The following is a 16978-nucleotide window of genomic DNA, read 5'->3' on the forward strand; positions in this document are numbered from 1 at the left end:
TCGCAGATTTTCTTTTATAGTCGTGTAACCATTTGATAATCACAAAACTGTGTGTTCTTGAATGTTCCGTAGTTAGATGTGCCGACCTCTTTTGCAACGCACAGATCGAGTGCGTGGGTTAGATACTCCCGAAGTACGGCCTGTGCTTCAGTCCTCCCGACAGCTGCGTGCCACACGGGGGCCCGGGGTTGGCGAGGCTCTTTCTGTCCATCGGATGCAGCGTAGAGCTCAGGAGCGTCCTGAAAACCAGCTGTCTTGGCCGGTCTTAGGAACGGACCCTCTCGTTTCTCAGATGAGGGTCCTAGAGCCACCAGATTAGACCCGCTTGCCCGAGACTAAGCGGCGGCGAGCTGTTCACGTGGGCTTCAGGCCCTGTGCTCGCTGAAGTCCCAGGGCCTCCTGCCCCGAGGTGGCTGGGAGCTGCAGCACGGTCGGTCGATTTTTGTCACATTTGTTTGGAGGAAGAAAGTAACTGAACCAGGGATGCACGGGTGTTTTGGTGGTTGAGCGTCTGCGTGTGGCTCAGGGCGTGACCCCGGGGTCCTGGGATCGAGTCCCATGTCGGGCTCCCTGCACGGAGCCTGCTTCTCCCTCTGCCTGCGTCTCTGCCTCTCTCTGTCTCTCTGTCTCTCATGAATAAGTAAATAAAATCTTTGGAAAAAAAAAAAAAAAAAGGAAGTAACTGAACCAGAGTGGTTATGAATATATTCTTTCAATCAAAATGACAGTGATTGAAAACCTAGTGTGAAGACTCTTGGAGAAACTTGATGATACCTATGGAGATCCCTGGGTTTGGGGGCTCCCTGGGGACTACGATCCCAATTATAGAAGGCAGGGTGAAAATTGGAGGCAAATGTCAGCCAAAAAAAACAAACATTTCAGTGGAAGATTTTTCTAAAACAAAAACATTTTCTTTTCAGCTCCAGGACCCACGACGGCAGTGTCCTACATGTCCGTGAAATGTGTGGACGTCCGTAAAAACCATCACAAGGCAAAATGGTTAATGCCTTGGGGACCCAACCAGTGCGACAAGATCCGGGACATCGAGGAAGCGATTCCAAGAGAAATCGAAGCCAACGACATTGTATTTTCTGTCCACATTCCCCTGCCCTCCATGGAGATGAGTCCTTGGTTCCAGTTCATGCTGTTTATTCTGCAGCTGGACATCGCGTTCAAGCTGAACAACCAAATCAGTAAGTGTTCTCTCTCCTCATTCCGTTCCTGCCTTGGACATTTTTCCTCTGCAGGTTCACGTTCTCAGCAGTTCAGTGAGGTAGGTCTTACTATTTCTTCCTGTGGATAGAAACCTTGGGCCCCCGCGAGGTTGCTCAAGGTCAGAGGCTTAAGAGAGTGGACGGGCTGGGGTTCAAACCCAGGCCGCCTGGCTTCCGAGCCGTACCCTAACCACCGAGCTTCATCACCTTCGTCCTGTTAAGACGGAGCTCAGCCCAGCAGAGCGATTTGAAGAATTCTGAAAGGTCCCGTGTTTCAAAATGTCTTTTCCCACTAGACTTTGGGAAAAGGCATCATCTTGGTTAGGGTCCCTGTCAAAATGGGAATGCCAACCCATGAGCACCCATTTTCCCATAAAGCGGGGGTTGGGTTTTGTTTTGTTTTTGTTTTTTGTATCTTACTCGGTTGTGGCTCAGGGTTCTGAGGGCATGGGACATACAGACATCTCATGAGCGGGAGAAAAAAACGTTGGTCTCAACCTAACGTTCCCTATACTGTTTCTCAGACGCGAAAGTTAGGTTGAGACATTTTTTTTTTTTTACTGACACAGGATTAGGGGTGAGATGGAAAGAGAAAGACGAGTGTTGGAGGCCTCTCTGCCTGGGGCCTGTCCTTGGATCAAGGCACTTTTTCTAATTCTGATGTTCCTGTATCAGCAATAATCCCCATATATAATCAGGAAATTAATTTTGCTTAGGACTTTTGCTAGTATATGTGCTTGATCGACATCTTATTGGGAACAAACAGATATGCTGAGATAATTTCCAGAATGAAGAGCCCCCCCCCCCCGCCCCGCCCCGTCCATTCATTTAGTGCACCCCATTGTTCCAAACCGTTTGCAGTGCCTACCACTGCCAGGCCCTGTGCTGATGGCCGGACATACGGAGACGGGAAGGTACGACTGCCCTTTAGGGGTTTATACTCAAGTGCAATGACGGGCAAATAAATGATCATGCCAGTGTGATGCGCAGGAGGCTGTGGAAATAAAAATAGGCTGTGGAACATGGTGAGGGAAGATTGCCTTGGTACACGTGTGAGCAGGTGTGTGTGCACGCACGTGTGTGTGTGGAGCTGAGCAAATAGATATCTGGAGCGAGCCTTACGGAGCTGAGACCCCGGGGGCACCCGGGTGGCTCAGTCCGGGTTAGAGCACAGCTGGGAGCAGTCAGAGGTACTTTGCATTTCACATGTCCACATTCTCGTATCTATTGTCGCCTTTGTTGGTTGTGTAACACACTCATTCACTCTTTCAAACCTTATTGTGTCTCAACCGTATGTTAGACACGAAGTACTGAGGATGAAGGACTGAGAAACAAATGTCCTTTTAAGGAGTTGGGAGAGACAGTGGTTGGGAAATAGACACTTAAACTTCCCAAACTACATATGTGTGTATACACATGCGCTGTAATAAGGGGAATAGGCAGTGTTGTGATAATGTGATTTATAGGAAATATATATTTGGTCATCCAGATCACCAACACGTATTTCTCATATATTTCGGGTTTTACCCACAGTTCCTGGCTCATGGTTCCCAAAACCCTTAGAATTTCCGGAGCGATGAGAATAATGGGAGCATCTTTTGTTATAATATTTGGTCTCTTGTCCTCAGTTCCTGAAAAAGCGTCAGAAGCCATAAAAGTGAAATGGGTGTTCTTGTTCATAACAAGCCCCTTTCCGCCACAACTGGGCTTGTGTTAATGAGGTGACTTTTGGAAAGCACCTAAGGGGTGGGGGCTGGTTGCCAGGGGAACCAACTGTGAATAGAGGGGTGGCACTTTCAGTTCCACTCCTGGTTTTCAGGGAGGGGAGAGGGGCTGGAGGTCGACTCAGTCACCAGTAGCCAAGGATTTAATCAGTTGTGAATATTAACGAAACCTCCATAAAAATCCCAAAGGAAGGGAGTGCAGAGAGCTACCTGTTTGGGAAACCAGAATGCTTTCTTATGCTACCCTGCTGGTCCCAAACTCTGTGAGGAACGAAGGAATTTCTTTGTTTTAGATTTTCCTTATTTATTTATTTGAAAGAGAGAGAGAGAGAGCGAGAGAGAGAGCACACAGGCACAAGGGCAAGTGGGGGGGGTGGAGAGGGAGAGGGGGAAGCAGACTCCCCGCTGAGCAGGGAGCCCGATGCGGGGCTCCAGCCCAGGACCCTGAGCCGAAGGCAGACACTTAACCAACTGATCACCCAGACACCCCAGAAAGAAGGCATTTCATTAGGGATCTTGTCCCAGGGATCTCTGACCCGGCTGTTGGTTCATATCCTTTGTAATAAATCAGTAATCTAGTGAGTTAATGGGTTTTTCTGAATTCTTTGAACTGTCCTAGCAAATTAAACCCAAGTGGGGGCTTTTGGGAACCTCTCATTTTAAAGCCAATTGGTGAGAAATGCAGGTAACGCCCCGGGCTTGAGATTGGCATCTGGAGTGGAGTAGTACAGTCTATGGGACTGAGCCCTTAACATCTCCAGGTAGACGGTGTCAGAACTGAACTGTGTTGTAGGACTCTGCTGGTGTCCAGAATTGTTGGGTATGTGGGGACCCCCCCCCCCACACCACATCATACTGGGTGGTCAGAAGCGATCACATGTTTTAACAAATGAATCACTTCCCAGCAAATACTTGTTTTTAAATATTGTGTTTGTTTATTTGAGAGAGTGAGCCCACACACGCAAGGGGGGGCAGAGGCAGAAGGGAGAAGCAGGCCCCCCGCTGACCAGGGAGCCCAACGAGGGGCCGGACCCCAGACCCCAGGATCATGACCCGAGCCGAAGGCAGATGCCCGACCCACCGAGCCACCCAGGCGCCCTTACTTCCCAGCAAATATTAATCCGAGACATTAAAAATGCCTTCACTGGTGAGGCTTTAACTAAAACATTTCTCTTCTTTTTTTTTTTTTTTTTTTAAGAGACAGCTCTCTCTCTTTTTTTTTTTTTTTAAGATTTTATTTATTTATTTATTCATGAGAGACACACACAGAGAGAGAGAGAGGCAGAGACACAGGCAGAGGGAGAAGCAGGCTCCATGCCGGGAGCCCAACGCGGGACTCGATCCCGGGTCTCCAGGATCAGGCCCTGGGCCGAAGGCGGCGCTAAACCACTGAGCCACCAGGCGTCCCAACTAAAACATTTCTATATGTAAATGAATTTGAATGTGTCTTGCATTTTCTCTCTCAAGTATGTACTCTGCCTCGAAAATATATTTTATCTTCATCTAGAAAAAAAGACTGTACTAAAGATTCTTATCTTAAAACATTGTTAAATTTCGTGTACTAGGAGGGCCCATACCTCATAGGGGCACATTAAAAAATTAACCAACAGCTCCTTCAGTTAATGTATAAAATAACTGACACCGTAGAGCCATCAAGAAAACCAGGTCAAAAAAGTGCTTTCTGGGGGCAGTAGCTGTGGGTGGGAGCTGTTACCTTTACTATGAGAAGGCTGGCTATGTGTCAGGTTTGTGGGAATATTTTTTTCCTTAAAATTTATTCTCTGTGCCTTTGTTTATGGACACTGAGGGAGGCACCCATTAAATTAAATATTAAATAGGGATGGTGTGTCTTTGCTCACAGAGAGGTATTTTTAATTATAATAATATTTATTAGGCCCCGTAGATCTGTTTTCCTGTGATTCTTAACATTCTTATGTTAAGAATGCATGAAAGTTCTGTTTATATTTTACCATTAGTCTGGATGCCTTTCTGGCAGTGGTAAGTAGGACAGGAGGAAAGAGATCAGGAATGTGGTGAACAAGATCCTATTACATGTGGTCGACTTCCTGTTTATCAGAGATTGAGCCATAACAGTATTATCTCAAGTGTAAGGGAAAGTCAGGACCGATTCTGTTTTTTCTTTAAACTTTCTTAGGCAGTCTGTGAGATGAATTCCTGATTTCAGATAATGAGAAGAGATTTTACATTTGGGCTATGAAATTAATATTGAGATTTCCAGATATACATAAGCCTGGCCAGAGTTTCCAGCTGCCTTTGAGGGGCCTTTGAGCAGATAAAAGAATCTAAGGACTATGTATTTTAAATGACTTTAGTCCTTGGGTGTTAAATGTATATTCTTTTTAAGCTTTTCCATTTATATCGATACAGGTTTTGGCTGGAATTTGAGGTCTTGACAAACCCCAGAAAGCAGAAATCATTGACTGACTCTTTAAGAGCTTGTCATTACTTAATCAGTTCCACGATTTCATCACATTGATGCCTTTAGGGGGGAAAATGGTGATATTACGGGGAAATTGTCCTCAAAGTGGTTAGAGAATGTGCAAATTATATTTGATTGTTGACAAAGAAGATAATCCCATGTGTGTTAATGTAAAAAAACATAATCCTTGTTTGAAAAAGCAATTGTAAACAGAACCTCTACTTTTCACCATTAAAACGTAAACATTTTACACAAACATTTTTTTAAAGATTTTATTTATTTATTCATGAGAGACACAGAGAGAGAGGCAGAGAGAGGCAGAGGGAGACGCAGGCTCCATGCAGGGAGCCCGACGCGAGACTCGATCCCGGGTCTCCAGGATCACGGCCTGAGCTGAAGGCAGACGCTTCACCGCCGAGCCACCCAGGGATCCCAAAACATAAGCATTTTAAAACCGACAATTGTCTTTAAGGGAGAAGTATAAAAAGTGGCGGGTTGAACTTTGAGGCGGTGACAGTTTTAAAACCACAGGCTGCAGGAGCCGGGGAGGGGAGGCCCGTTGGAGGGGATCTAGACTCAGAGATGCTTGGAAGCGGGAGTGACCGACCTGTTGGTGAATAGCAGTGACAGGTCCCGAGCAGACCCCTCTGTCAGAATCTGTGATTGGGTCAGTGCTCACTTTTTCCTGACTATGTCAAAGACTTGGAATTAGCCTGTCTGTCGGGGCCCTAACGTGGTGCTTCTGTAGGGTCGTAGGAGTGCCCTGAGACGGGAACAGTGGGCCGAGCCCTCTGGCCTCTGGATAAGGGGTTAATCACTGGGGGACATGAATGCTTATCTGTGTGATGGGCATCGATTTTTCTGTGATCCCAAATTCTGTTACTTGAAAATATCTTCTAAAGTGGATGTACCTCGGGACACCTGAGGGGCTCGGGTTGAGCATCTGCCTCTGGCTCAGGGTGTGGCCCCGGGGTCCCGGGATCGAGTCCCCCCATCGGGCTCCCTGCCTGGAGCCTGCTTCTCCCTCTGCCCGTGTCTCTGCCTCTCTCTCTGTGTCTCTCATGAATAAATACATAAAGTCTTAAAAAAAAATAAATTGGGTGTGTACCTTCTTTTTAAAGTGTATTATCAGTCATTCAATTTATGTATTTTTCTGCAAAGGCAGGTTTGGATTGGCTAAGATGGTGCCTGCTCGTAAACAGGAATGTCACTCTACTAATTACCACTGCAAGTCACATACTTAGCATAACCTCAGACTCTCCATGGGGCTTCTTCTGAGGAACCTGGGTGCAGAGATCAAAGAAAGTTGGGTTTTTCTGACATGTCTCTACCCAGCTTTCACATCTACAGGCCGTTGAAATAGCAGCCCCGAGAGTCATTGGCGGAAAGCCTCAAGATGGATTGATCTGTGTTGGGTAGTAAATCTAGAATTTTAAGGGGTTGAGGGATTCCTTAGTCTGAAAAAATACTGGAAAATGCTGTGGGGTAGGAAAAGCCAGCACATCCATTCTGTTCTTAGGTAATGAAGTCATGATGTTTTGCCTTGAGCCCTGTGCTGTACGTTACGATGGAGTATTAAGTCTCTCTTGCTTGTTCCGTTACCGCAAATGACTACATGAAATGATGGAATTATTTCTATAACTGACAAGTGATTTTTTTCTTCTCTCTGACTGAAAACGTTTCTGTAAAACAAATTTCTAGTCAAAAAAAAATAATTACAATGATGATATTACCCCCTTTTCAAGTTTCATAGCTGAGAGTCCTAACTCTTTACAAAGTGATTGTGCTTTTCCATTTGTACGTCTATGATGGAATGTTAGGCACCACATGAAGACAATTGGGATAAAAAAAAAACCAGTCTGCTAATTGTAAAAAAACAAAAAACAAAAAACCAAAAAACAAAAAAACTCCAACTGTCATGTTATCTAAAATGATTAGGGGTGAATTTAGAGGAGGAGGAAAGTCTGTGGACTTTTTGACCATTAGCAAGGGTGGTTCATTTTTCTGTATTTTCAGATGCCTCTTGGGAGGAGTCCACGCGCCTGCTAATCACGGCGCCAGGCCATTGGTAAAATGGCATTCATGCGGCTGGATTTCCGTGCTTTATCAGATAGTCCTTTTTAACAAAATATGTTGAAGCAACTACTAAGAAATCTAATCGTATTCTCCCAGTCCTTTCAAAAAGACACCTTTGAGTCATGACCATGTTACGGTCTCTGTTTATAACAAACATTTCTGATCAGATAGGGTTTTCGTTGTTGTGGTTTTTAGGTTTACTTATATATTTGACAGAGACAGAGAGGACGAGGGGGGCCCAGAGGGAGAGGGAGAGAGAGTCCATCCGGGGCTGGTCGCAGGGCTTGGTCTCATGACCCTGAGATCACCACCCAAGCCTCAAAGTCCAAGGCTTAACCAACTGCACCACCCAGGTGCTCCTGATTGGATAGTTTTTGTTACAAGCTGGTGTCCCCAATATTTTTAACTTGTCTATTAAATCTCTTTACCTAAATCAGAGTCAATATGAGCAGAAATGACCTCACATTTTCCCTCTGCCCTCACCTCCCTCCCCCAAAACGATAAACTGAAAAAGCTCAAGGTCCACCAAAAAAGATCCAGGAGACTTAAATGTGGCAGGGTTTGCAGAGGTGGGTAAAATTAGGAGGGTCGTCAGTGTTTGAGGTGGGCTTATGGGGCCAGTCTGCTTTCTTCTTATGGAGTCATGTACCCCTTCAAACCTGGGGGAGAACCTAGAATTTTCGAATGTGAATCAGTCTTACCTACTGACTTGGGTTAGGAAGAAAGTAAGTCCCAGGAGAAGACTATTTCGTTGATTCACCCAGGATAGTGGAGATTAAGGGACATCATGTTTGTTTGCTTTCGTTTATGGATTATCTTTCCCTTTGAGGGACTCTTCAGGCACAACTGTGGAATTAACCATTATGAACAAGTTTATATTGGCAGGAAAATGGGAACCTTCGGCTTTGTTTTATTTGGGTGTGATTATTGGTGAGCTCGTTATTTGGCCGGCATCACTATAAAACCCTCAGGATCTCCATCATCTGGCGGAAGGTTTCGTGTGAGGTTATGTATATCCAAACGAAGAGATGCAGCCTAGAGACAGGGTTGGGCTCCTCTAAAACCTTCCCAGGATTGCTAAACTAATGTGTAGAGTTTGGTATATCCAGTCCCTCCTACTTCCTCCCAGTCATCCATTGGCTTATGGGTCAATTTAACGTTGGAAAGGAGATCCTATTGGGTCGGTGTTTAGTCACAACAAATCGCTTACCTGTGGTTTGAATGATTTTCAGTAATTGTTATTAAACACCAGCTGTGTGATTGCAGACTTCCAGCACTGAAGGAACTTGAGGGTGCCTTAGTCTGGAGATCTTCAACCAAGAAGCCCTGTGGGTGGATCCCAAGGGCCAGGCCAGCCCCCTGGTATTCTATGTAAAATTTCGGTCGTATTTATTATATGTATTTTTGGAGTAAGAGGGTTTGTGGCTTTTGTCAAGGTTTCAGATTGGCTTCTTAATGCCAAAATGTTAAAGGGACTGATCCTTTAATTTACTGGGTAAGGAAACCTTATACCCCGAGACAGGTGCGCACCATGGCACAGTTGGCGGAGACAGAGCAGGACCTTGTCGCTGTCGTTAACCACATAGGTGGGTGGACGGTCATAGCAACAGGCGCGCTCCCACATCCAGGTCCTGAGCCTTCTACCCAACAGCACCCAAATATTCCTGGACAGAAGTTGCACTGGTCTTTCTAAAATGGTGTATTTTCTGTTTTTCGTTTCTAAATCTCCCAGTCTGTAGTTGAGGGAATGTAGTGCAGCCTAGAATCTGTTTATAGTGCCACAGCTGCACATCACCCACGTGTCTGATTTCCTGCTCTGAGTTTAGAATATAAACGAGGAGATTCTCTTTGCATCCATAACAAGTATATCCTGGTTACTAAAATAAATCCTTGTGACATCAATGAAGAATGTGGATAGCAAAGCAGCAGCAGATTCCTTGATAGCACCCCCACTGTACGTATAAGGTGGTTTTAGGGTTGTTTTGTTGTTTTTTTCTTTTTATCTCCTCTCCTAACTTGGAGTATTCCTGTCAGTATTTAAATGCCAGTCAGTCATCCCATAGCTAATGTGAGGTTATTTTACTGAGAAGCGTGCGTATCTTTATTTTGGTTCACTTAAGAACATGTGAAGAAAAACTATTTTCTGGATTATGCTTTTCAAAGCAAAAATAAGTGAGGTGGGGGAAGGAAGATCCTCTGATAAACAAGGCAGAGCAGATTTCTACTTGCAGCAGTAACAGGGACTCTACATTTGGGGAAAAAATTTCCCTTAGCATCTACCTGTAGTTTGCACACTGATGCTAGACGTGGTTCCAGTTCCTCTTTTGCTTTGGCAAGTTGGTGCTAATTTGGTTGGAGGGCAGTAGCAATTTTTTAAAGCGAGAGGAGGTTCTGATTTTTAAATTTTTCTGGGTTTAGGTTATTTCAAAATAATTACCCAATCAGTGTATCTTTGCTGCCTTAACTGTTCATTCGTGTGGTCATCAGGAAAGCCCAGGCCTAACCTAACAAGCGAGATTATTATCTCTTTAAGGAGGTAAGGTTTGGGGGGGAAGATTGAAAATATTTAAATGAAGCATCTTGGAAAAAAAAAAAGGTGCTGTCGCATTGTTGGACTTGTCCCTTCAAGTACGGAGCAGCTTTGTCACGGTGGGTATCAAGCGAACGCTGATTGGGGTGGAGAGTCCAGGATGACCACAGTGATAGCCTATGCAGGGCGGCCCTCTCTTTACAAAGTACTTTTTTTTTTTTTTTTTAAAGATTTTATTTCTGTTTATATATTCATGAGAGACACAGAGAGAGAGAGGCAGACACAGGCAGAGGGAGAAGCAGGCTCCACGCAGGGAGCCCGACGTGGGACTCGATCCCGGGACTCCAGGATCACACCCTGGGCCGAAGGCCGGCGGCCTAACTGCTGAACCCCCCGGGCGTCCCTACAAAGTACTTTTGTACCAGAGATGCTGATGGTTGTCTTTGTTGCCAGCCATTTGCTTTGGCTTCGCACCATGTTCTTGCAGCACTTGCCTCCTGCCCTCCCTCAGAGTGTGGGCCTCCCCGTGCCTGTGCGCCCCCCTCCCCCAGATGATGGATTAGGACAGGGCCTTCACCCAAGGAGAGCCAGCAGGTTCCCGCGGGCCCGCTCAGGCCTCCGTATTTCCAGCCCCGAGGGCTCCCCGGGTGGCCATCCTTCACCCCACGCCTGGGGAAGCACAGAAGGTTGTTTGGCAGAGTGGGGGAGCCAGGGGCCACGGACGGGTGGAGGTGGAGTGAGGGGTTGCTACGACCGACAACAAGCGGTGGCCTTCCTGCTGGCTCAGGTTCCTCAGGTTTGGTAGCACTTTCTGCCCTCAAGTTTCTTGAGATATACGTCTCCTTCCAGCTAATTTCCGTGGGAGCTCGCGTGGGTGGAACCTTCCTACCCACAACCAAACCATCTCCGTCCGATTAAGACGACTTGACTTTTATTTCAACCGATCATCTCAACAGGTCCCCCTGGCACAGAGCGGAGATGGAAGACCAGAGAGGTTCCCTGACCCGTCCGGGGTCTCACAGCTGAGAAATAGAGGGATTAAAAGCAAAAGCGATCTCGGGGCTCCAGTGCCTTGACCCCCACCCTGAGTCTGTCTGTAGTGCCAGGGGGCGTGCCCCTCCTCGGAGTAGGAAATGGCCCCAGATGGCCCCTGAAGTCCTGCCTACTCCAGCTCTCTTGCTGCGAGTCCATGACTCACTTCAGATTCTTTGGTTTTCTAAAAGCCTGTGAGTATCCATCCCTCCAGCTTTGTAAACAGGCAGCTTCACAGACCCTCAAGTATGAGCCATTTTAGAAGATGCCCGGCCGTTAGTGGGTGAGCCTGGTGTTGACATGAGTGAGTTTTCTAGTATTTTCTTTTGTTACGTGTTTACCTTGTGTTCATTTCTAGTCCTTGGGTAGGCAGACGGGGCTGGTGTACTGGAAGTGTATTTTTAGTCTGACATTAAAAAATGTATCATAGACACCAACACAGGAAGCAGTTTTTAGGTGAGTCAGTGTATAAATAACCTCAAAGAGTTTTCATAAAGGGAAGGTAGACCTTTTAATTCGACAGCCCGGCTCCTGAGGCCCTCTTCCCAACTTCCTTTATTCATTCAGGGGTCATTTATTGGGCTTCTACTATGTGCTGGCATTTTTTTATACTTTAAGTCCTTACCCTTTACACTACAATGTCAGAAAACTTCAATGGCCCTTCTTTGTTTACTTCTCTCTATCCAGCAAGACTGGATTTTGAGAGCAGGGCCTGTATCTTGTTCTTCCTTTTGTGTCCCTACTTAGCATAGCCCCAGGCTGTATAAATACTCAAGGATGTACTCAAAATAATTAATTAGGAGCTCACAGTCTAGTCCAGCGAGAAACAGAAAATCATACCAATGTGTTCAGTGCTAAGTGCCCAGAGTATCGCATGAACAAAGAGGGGGGAAATGATTAACTTATACTCAAAAGGCAAGTTTTCTTTTTTTTTTTTTTGTTTTTTTTTGTTTTTAAAAAGTCTTATTTAAATTCGACTTTCCAACGTACAGTATAACACCCAGTGCTCATCTCGTCGTGCGCCTTCTCTGATGCCTGGTCGCCCAGTTGCCCCATCGCCCCCCCCCGCCCCCCGCCCCCAGCCCTTTGCTTTGCAGAGTCAGGAGTCTCTCATGGTTTGTCTTCCTCTCTCATTTTTCAGAAAAGGTAATTTTTTTTTAAATTGAGTTTTGAAGGGTGGAATCTTCTAGGAGTTGTTGAAATTCATGACTGCCTAATATATGACGGCCAAGACACAGTCCCGGAGTAGCTGTATTTTGTTCGGGGAAACCAGAGTGTTTGGGGCTAAATTCTTGTCCTGACACTTGTCGATTTCGTGACACCTTTGGTAAGTTCATGAACTTCCTTCATTTCTTTATGTATAAAATAGAGATAATTGTAGGGCCATCCTTATAGGATTGTTTTAAGGATGAAACTAGAATAGTATGTATGTGGCTTTTTCATAGTAAGTGCTTGGTATGTGGTAAATGTTCAGTAAAGGTGAGCTATTCCTGGACTTGGGCAGAGAGGAGGAGTGTGAGTCCTGGAGAGAATGCAGAAGCCTAGCAAGTCTAAGCGTGCAGAACAAGGACCTGGGGGTTGCTGGGCATCAGCCTTTCATTACTTCAGGACAGTGGTTCTTTTTTTTTTTTTTTTAAGATTTTATTTATTTATTCATAAGAGACACACAGAGAGAGGCAGAGACATAGGCAGAGGCAGAAGCAGGCCCCATGCAGGGAGCCGGGAGCGGGACTCGATCCCGGGACTCTAGGATCACGGCCTGGGCTGAAGGCAGGCGCTAACCGCCCAGCCACCCAGGCGACCCGAGGACAGTGGTTCTTAACTTTGGATCAAGGACCTTGACCTTGGGGGAAAAATGTGCGTAGGTCCCATTCAGATGTTTTGTGTTCATATTTCAGCTGAGTCCCCGAAGGTCATCTGTGGGATTCAGAGGTTTATGATTCTCAGGGTAAGGGCTCCAAGTTCGTGAGATAGGTTGACCCCATGAGTCTCAAGTTACATATTGGTCAGCACTTAAGCAATTGGAGAACACTGTAAGATAGAAGATGTGGAAAATTCTCCGCGTCCTTCGGAGAGTATGCCCAGAAGGCATGGCTTAATTACGCGGGACTGTAAACACGTTAGCAGGGAAGATAAAACGTCTTGGAATAGGATGAGAGTAGAAGTGTCTGGGACACGACCTCTTGAAGCTCTGCAGGCTGAACGTGTGGCAGTGAAGTGACTTCTCCAGGGTCACGGGGTTTGCACCCGAGAAAGGGCCCAGGTCCCGGGTTTCCTGAGTGAAATGCTGTGAAAGAACCTGTGGTAGGAGGAGGACAGTGAGCCTGCTTGTTAGGCTGCAGAATTCCCTCTGGGGGAGGAAAGATAAGCTCCTGACACACCGAGGGGGCCCTGGGGACTCCATGGGTGGCCAGGCAAAGAAATTGGAGTCTGATCCTTAAAAGGAATTGATCTCGCGGGTGGAGCGCTCAGGTACGAAATGTGGAATTCAGGATGTGGGCCTCAGGGCCTGCTCCTTGTGTTGGGCCGTCACTGGCACCCGGGCCCAGCCGCGGGCCTCGCGGCAGGAAGGCTGCTGAGCCCCGAGTGGGAGAAGTGGGCCGCGGGGTTAGGCCGTGGGGCGCCTCGGGAGGCGGGGTCAGGCCGCAGGGTCGGGGCTGCAGGATCAGGGCCGTGGGGGTCAGGCCATGGGGGTCAGGGCCGCGGGGTCAGGGCCCCAGGGTCAGGGCCACTGCAGGGTCGGGCTGCGGGGCGCCCCGGGCGGCGGTGGAACCCCAGGCCCCTCGGCCGCAGCCGCAGCTCGGTGGCCCGCATCCGGGGCTCCAGTAATTGTGGGTTTAAGTCACAGAGGAAAAAGATGAGAGAGCAGCAGGGCTGGTTTTTCCGCAATTAAACGTGGCCTCCCGGGCTTCCCTGGCGGCAGGGATCCGAGGGGTCAGGAACCGCCGGGCATATCCTCTCCCTCCGGCGCCCGCCTTCATCTGTGTCCCCTCCTCGCGCGGGGACAAGAAAAGGTGCGTCGGAAATGAAAGGCCCGCGCTGGCCCGCTTTCTCCTGCGGAACTTGCGGGAAACAAAGCTCTCCCGTGAACGCGGCGGAATCCCGTCTGGCAGCTGCCTTTCCTGCGGGCGGGGGGACGGGGACGGGGACGGGGGCCCGCAGAGCAGGTGCCGTCCCGGGGCCGGGGTGGCTTTCAGCCCCCGACACGCTGCGCGCCCCCCGTCTGCGCGGCGGCCACTGTGCCCGCTGCTGAAGGCCGAGGCCGCCGCCGTGGCCCGGGGGGGGGAGGCCGCCCGCGGCGGGGTCGGGAAGGCCCTGGCTGGTCCGCCGTAGGGCCCGAGCTGCACGCAGAGCCTCTGCCCCGCTGCCCGCCGCCGCCTCCCCCCCAAACATCCCCGGGGGAAGAGCACCGGGCTGGGGCGAGCGGTACCACAGTGGCGGACACGGCCCGGCCCGGACCTGGGGCGCAGCGCTCGACGGGACCTGGCTGCAGCCCCATGCGGGCCCTGACCCCCCAGGGTCTGTCCCCTGCCGGGTCTGTCTCCCCCCAGGGTCGTCTCCCCCCAGGATCGGTACCCCCCCATCTGTCTCCCCCCAGGGTCTGTATCCCCCCAGGTCTGTCCCCCCCAGGTCTGTGCCCCCCCAAGTCTGTCTCCTCCCACAGGTCTGTCTCCCCCAGAGTCTGTACCCTCCCACAGGTGTGTTTCCCCCCGAGGTCTGTCCCCCACCCCCTGAGGTCTGCCCCCCAGGGTCCGTCCCCCCTTCTACCCCCCCATCTGCTTCCTGCCCACAGGCCTTCCCTTGCTTCTTGAAGCCCAAGGCTCGTTCTCTCCGTGGGTGGCTCAGAATGAGGAGAGAAACTCAGACATTGTCGGGCCAGGAGAGGAAGAGAAATGGTCGCTCCGTGAGGCACCTGGCCTCGCCCTCCCGTCCCGGCTTCCCTCCAGGGTCATGGGCAGCCCCGGGAAGGCGGCAGGACTGAGCCGCGGTGGGGGAGGGCGAGGCCAGGTGCCCCACAGAGGGGGCCTCTTCCACGCATCCGGAGCAGGCGTCGATGGCTGAGCGCGTGCGGGGCCGGTGGTGCGGGAAGGAGTCCAGGGGCAGGCACCCAGGGCCGCCTGGCAGATCTGGCCGAAGCCTTGGCTGCTTTCATCAGGATTTGGGGAGGGCCGATGAAGGGCCACGGGGCCGCCCGCACCCCTGCAGCCCTTTGAAGACCTGCCCGCTGGGATTCGTGCAGCCGGGACGGCCTGTGCGCCGTCGGTGGTCGGTTCCGCAGTTGTTCAGTTACTGGGGTGCGGCGGCCGGCGGCTGCGTCCCGAACCTGCCGTGGGCAGATGGGGTGTGAGTGAAGCCCTCCCCTGACTGCGGGGGGGGGCAGTGGTCACGGCAGCTGTTCTGAAGGCGCTGGCGTTGGCGTGTCCCGGGAGCAGCGGTGGGGCGTCCCGGGGGAGCAGCAGAGGAGCCTGGGCCTAGTCCTCCTGGGGCCGCAGGTTTCTTTTCTCTCCACATTTGTGTCGATCATGGTCACATGGGAAATCTCGGAGCCCCGGGGCCCCGGTCGGCAGAGATGAGCGCGCTGCTGAGTTCAGACTCCCTGAAGACCGGGAGGTCGGCTGGCGATAGTTGCCAGGAGGGACAGTCCTCCTGCGCTTGCCGAGAGCTGGGTGGGAGCCGCGGTGACCTCCAGCCGCTCACCCCGCTGCCTTCCCCTACCCGGTTCCTGTCTGCCTTTCACACACCTGCCGGGTCTCTGCCCCGACTCTCTGTGAACAGGATGCCCCGGCGTGGGGAGCAGGCCGGTCCCCTGCCATCACCCCCCCGCCCGCCCCACCCCAGCGTTGCCCGTTCTCTGCACGCCTTCTCCCGCCCTCCGCCACGTAGGAGCTGGTTTCTCCGACTACAGGCCGCTGTTGACATGTCCTTTGACATGGGCAGCTCCGTCTGCCTGTGGCTCTTTCTCTTTAGTCCCCAGTGACCTTACTCCTGTGCGTCAGTTAGACGTCACCTCCGAGGGAGGCCCAGGGGTCCCCTCAAGGAGCCACTTTGGCCCCAGCCAGCGCCCGCCGTGGTCGTGCTGACCGTCGGCCTCAGGCCCTCACGTAGCGCCAGCCCCCGTGGTTGTCCTGATTCGTGTTGACGCTTGCCGTCCCTGCTTCACCGCGGGCAGTTCAGGGCAAAGTGCCTCGTAGGTCCTTGTGATCCTCCACCATTGGTGAAAACTAGGAGGTGCTTAAAAATACCTGGTGGAAGGAAAAAGGCGTCGGCCTGGACGGCGCATCCAGTATTAGAGGTTTCAGAGGCATCTCGATTGCGTCCTGGCAGCACTGGCCGTCACGGGCTCCGGGATCCTCAGGGGCGTCCCTTCCCGCCTGGCCCAGGAGGCCTCGGTGGGTTACCAAGGACACGGCAGCTAGAGCTCGGTGCGGTCTCTCCTCCGGAACCTCTTGCAGGCAGTTCCTCATCCTACAGACTTGGACAGGCGTGACGTACCCCTCCAAGGGCAATCCCTTTACTTCTTTGCTTGATCCTTAAACTGAGAGACTTCTTTGATCTGTAGCCTCCGAGTCACACCTTGTTTCCTCCTTTGCTCTCAGGAGCCCTCTCAAGCAGAGCATTAGTGCAGCCCCGTATTATAACTTAGGGAGGGGGAAAGGGGACAGACAGTACCTCCCTCGGGATCACTTCCCTTAAGAGCCCCCCTTCCCAGTCCTGGGGAACAGGTGCGTTGTTCCTTGACGGACCACTGGGCCAACCTCGAGGACACCGGCTTCCCGAGGGGTACGTGTGTACGTAGGTGTGCATGTGTGCGTGGGGGGCGGGGGCGACAGCAGGCACGGGGGGAAGAGTGAATGCCACCGAGACCGCGGACGGCAGACCACACGCGTGGGGCCTACAGGTAATGGAGTAACAGAACTCTGGGGTTGTGAAGTACCTGGAGGAAGAAGGATGATGGTAATTT

General features: G+C 50.4%; 1 protein-coding gene across 1 annotated transcript in view; it reads left to right on the top strand.

Moving 5' to 3' along the window:
• WLS (Wnt ligand secretion mediator) overlaps window positions 1-16978 on the top strand; it is a 92850-nt gene that overhangs the window by 40090 nt on the left and 35782 nt on the right. Inside the window, exon 2 of the mRNA XM_038541696.1 lies at window positions 921-1193. Coding sequence (XP_038397624.1) covers window positions 921-1193 — 273 coding nt within the window. The remainder of the gene's footprint in view (window positions 1-920; window positions 1194-16978) is intronic.

Source organism: Canis lupus, chromosome 6 (genome assembly GCF_011100685.1).
Source record: "Canis lupus familiaris isolate Mischka breed German Shepherd chromosome 6, alternate assembly UU_Cfam_GSD_1.0, whole genome shotgun sequence".
Classification (NCBI taxonomy): Eukaryota; Metazoa; Chordata; class Mammalia; order Carnivora; family Canidae; genus Canis; species Canis lupus.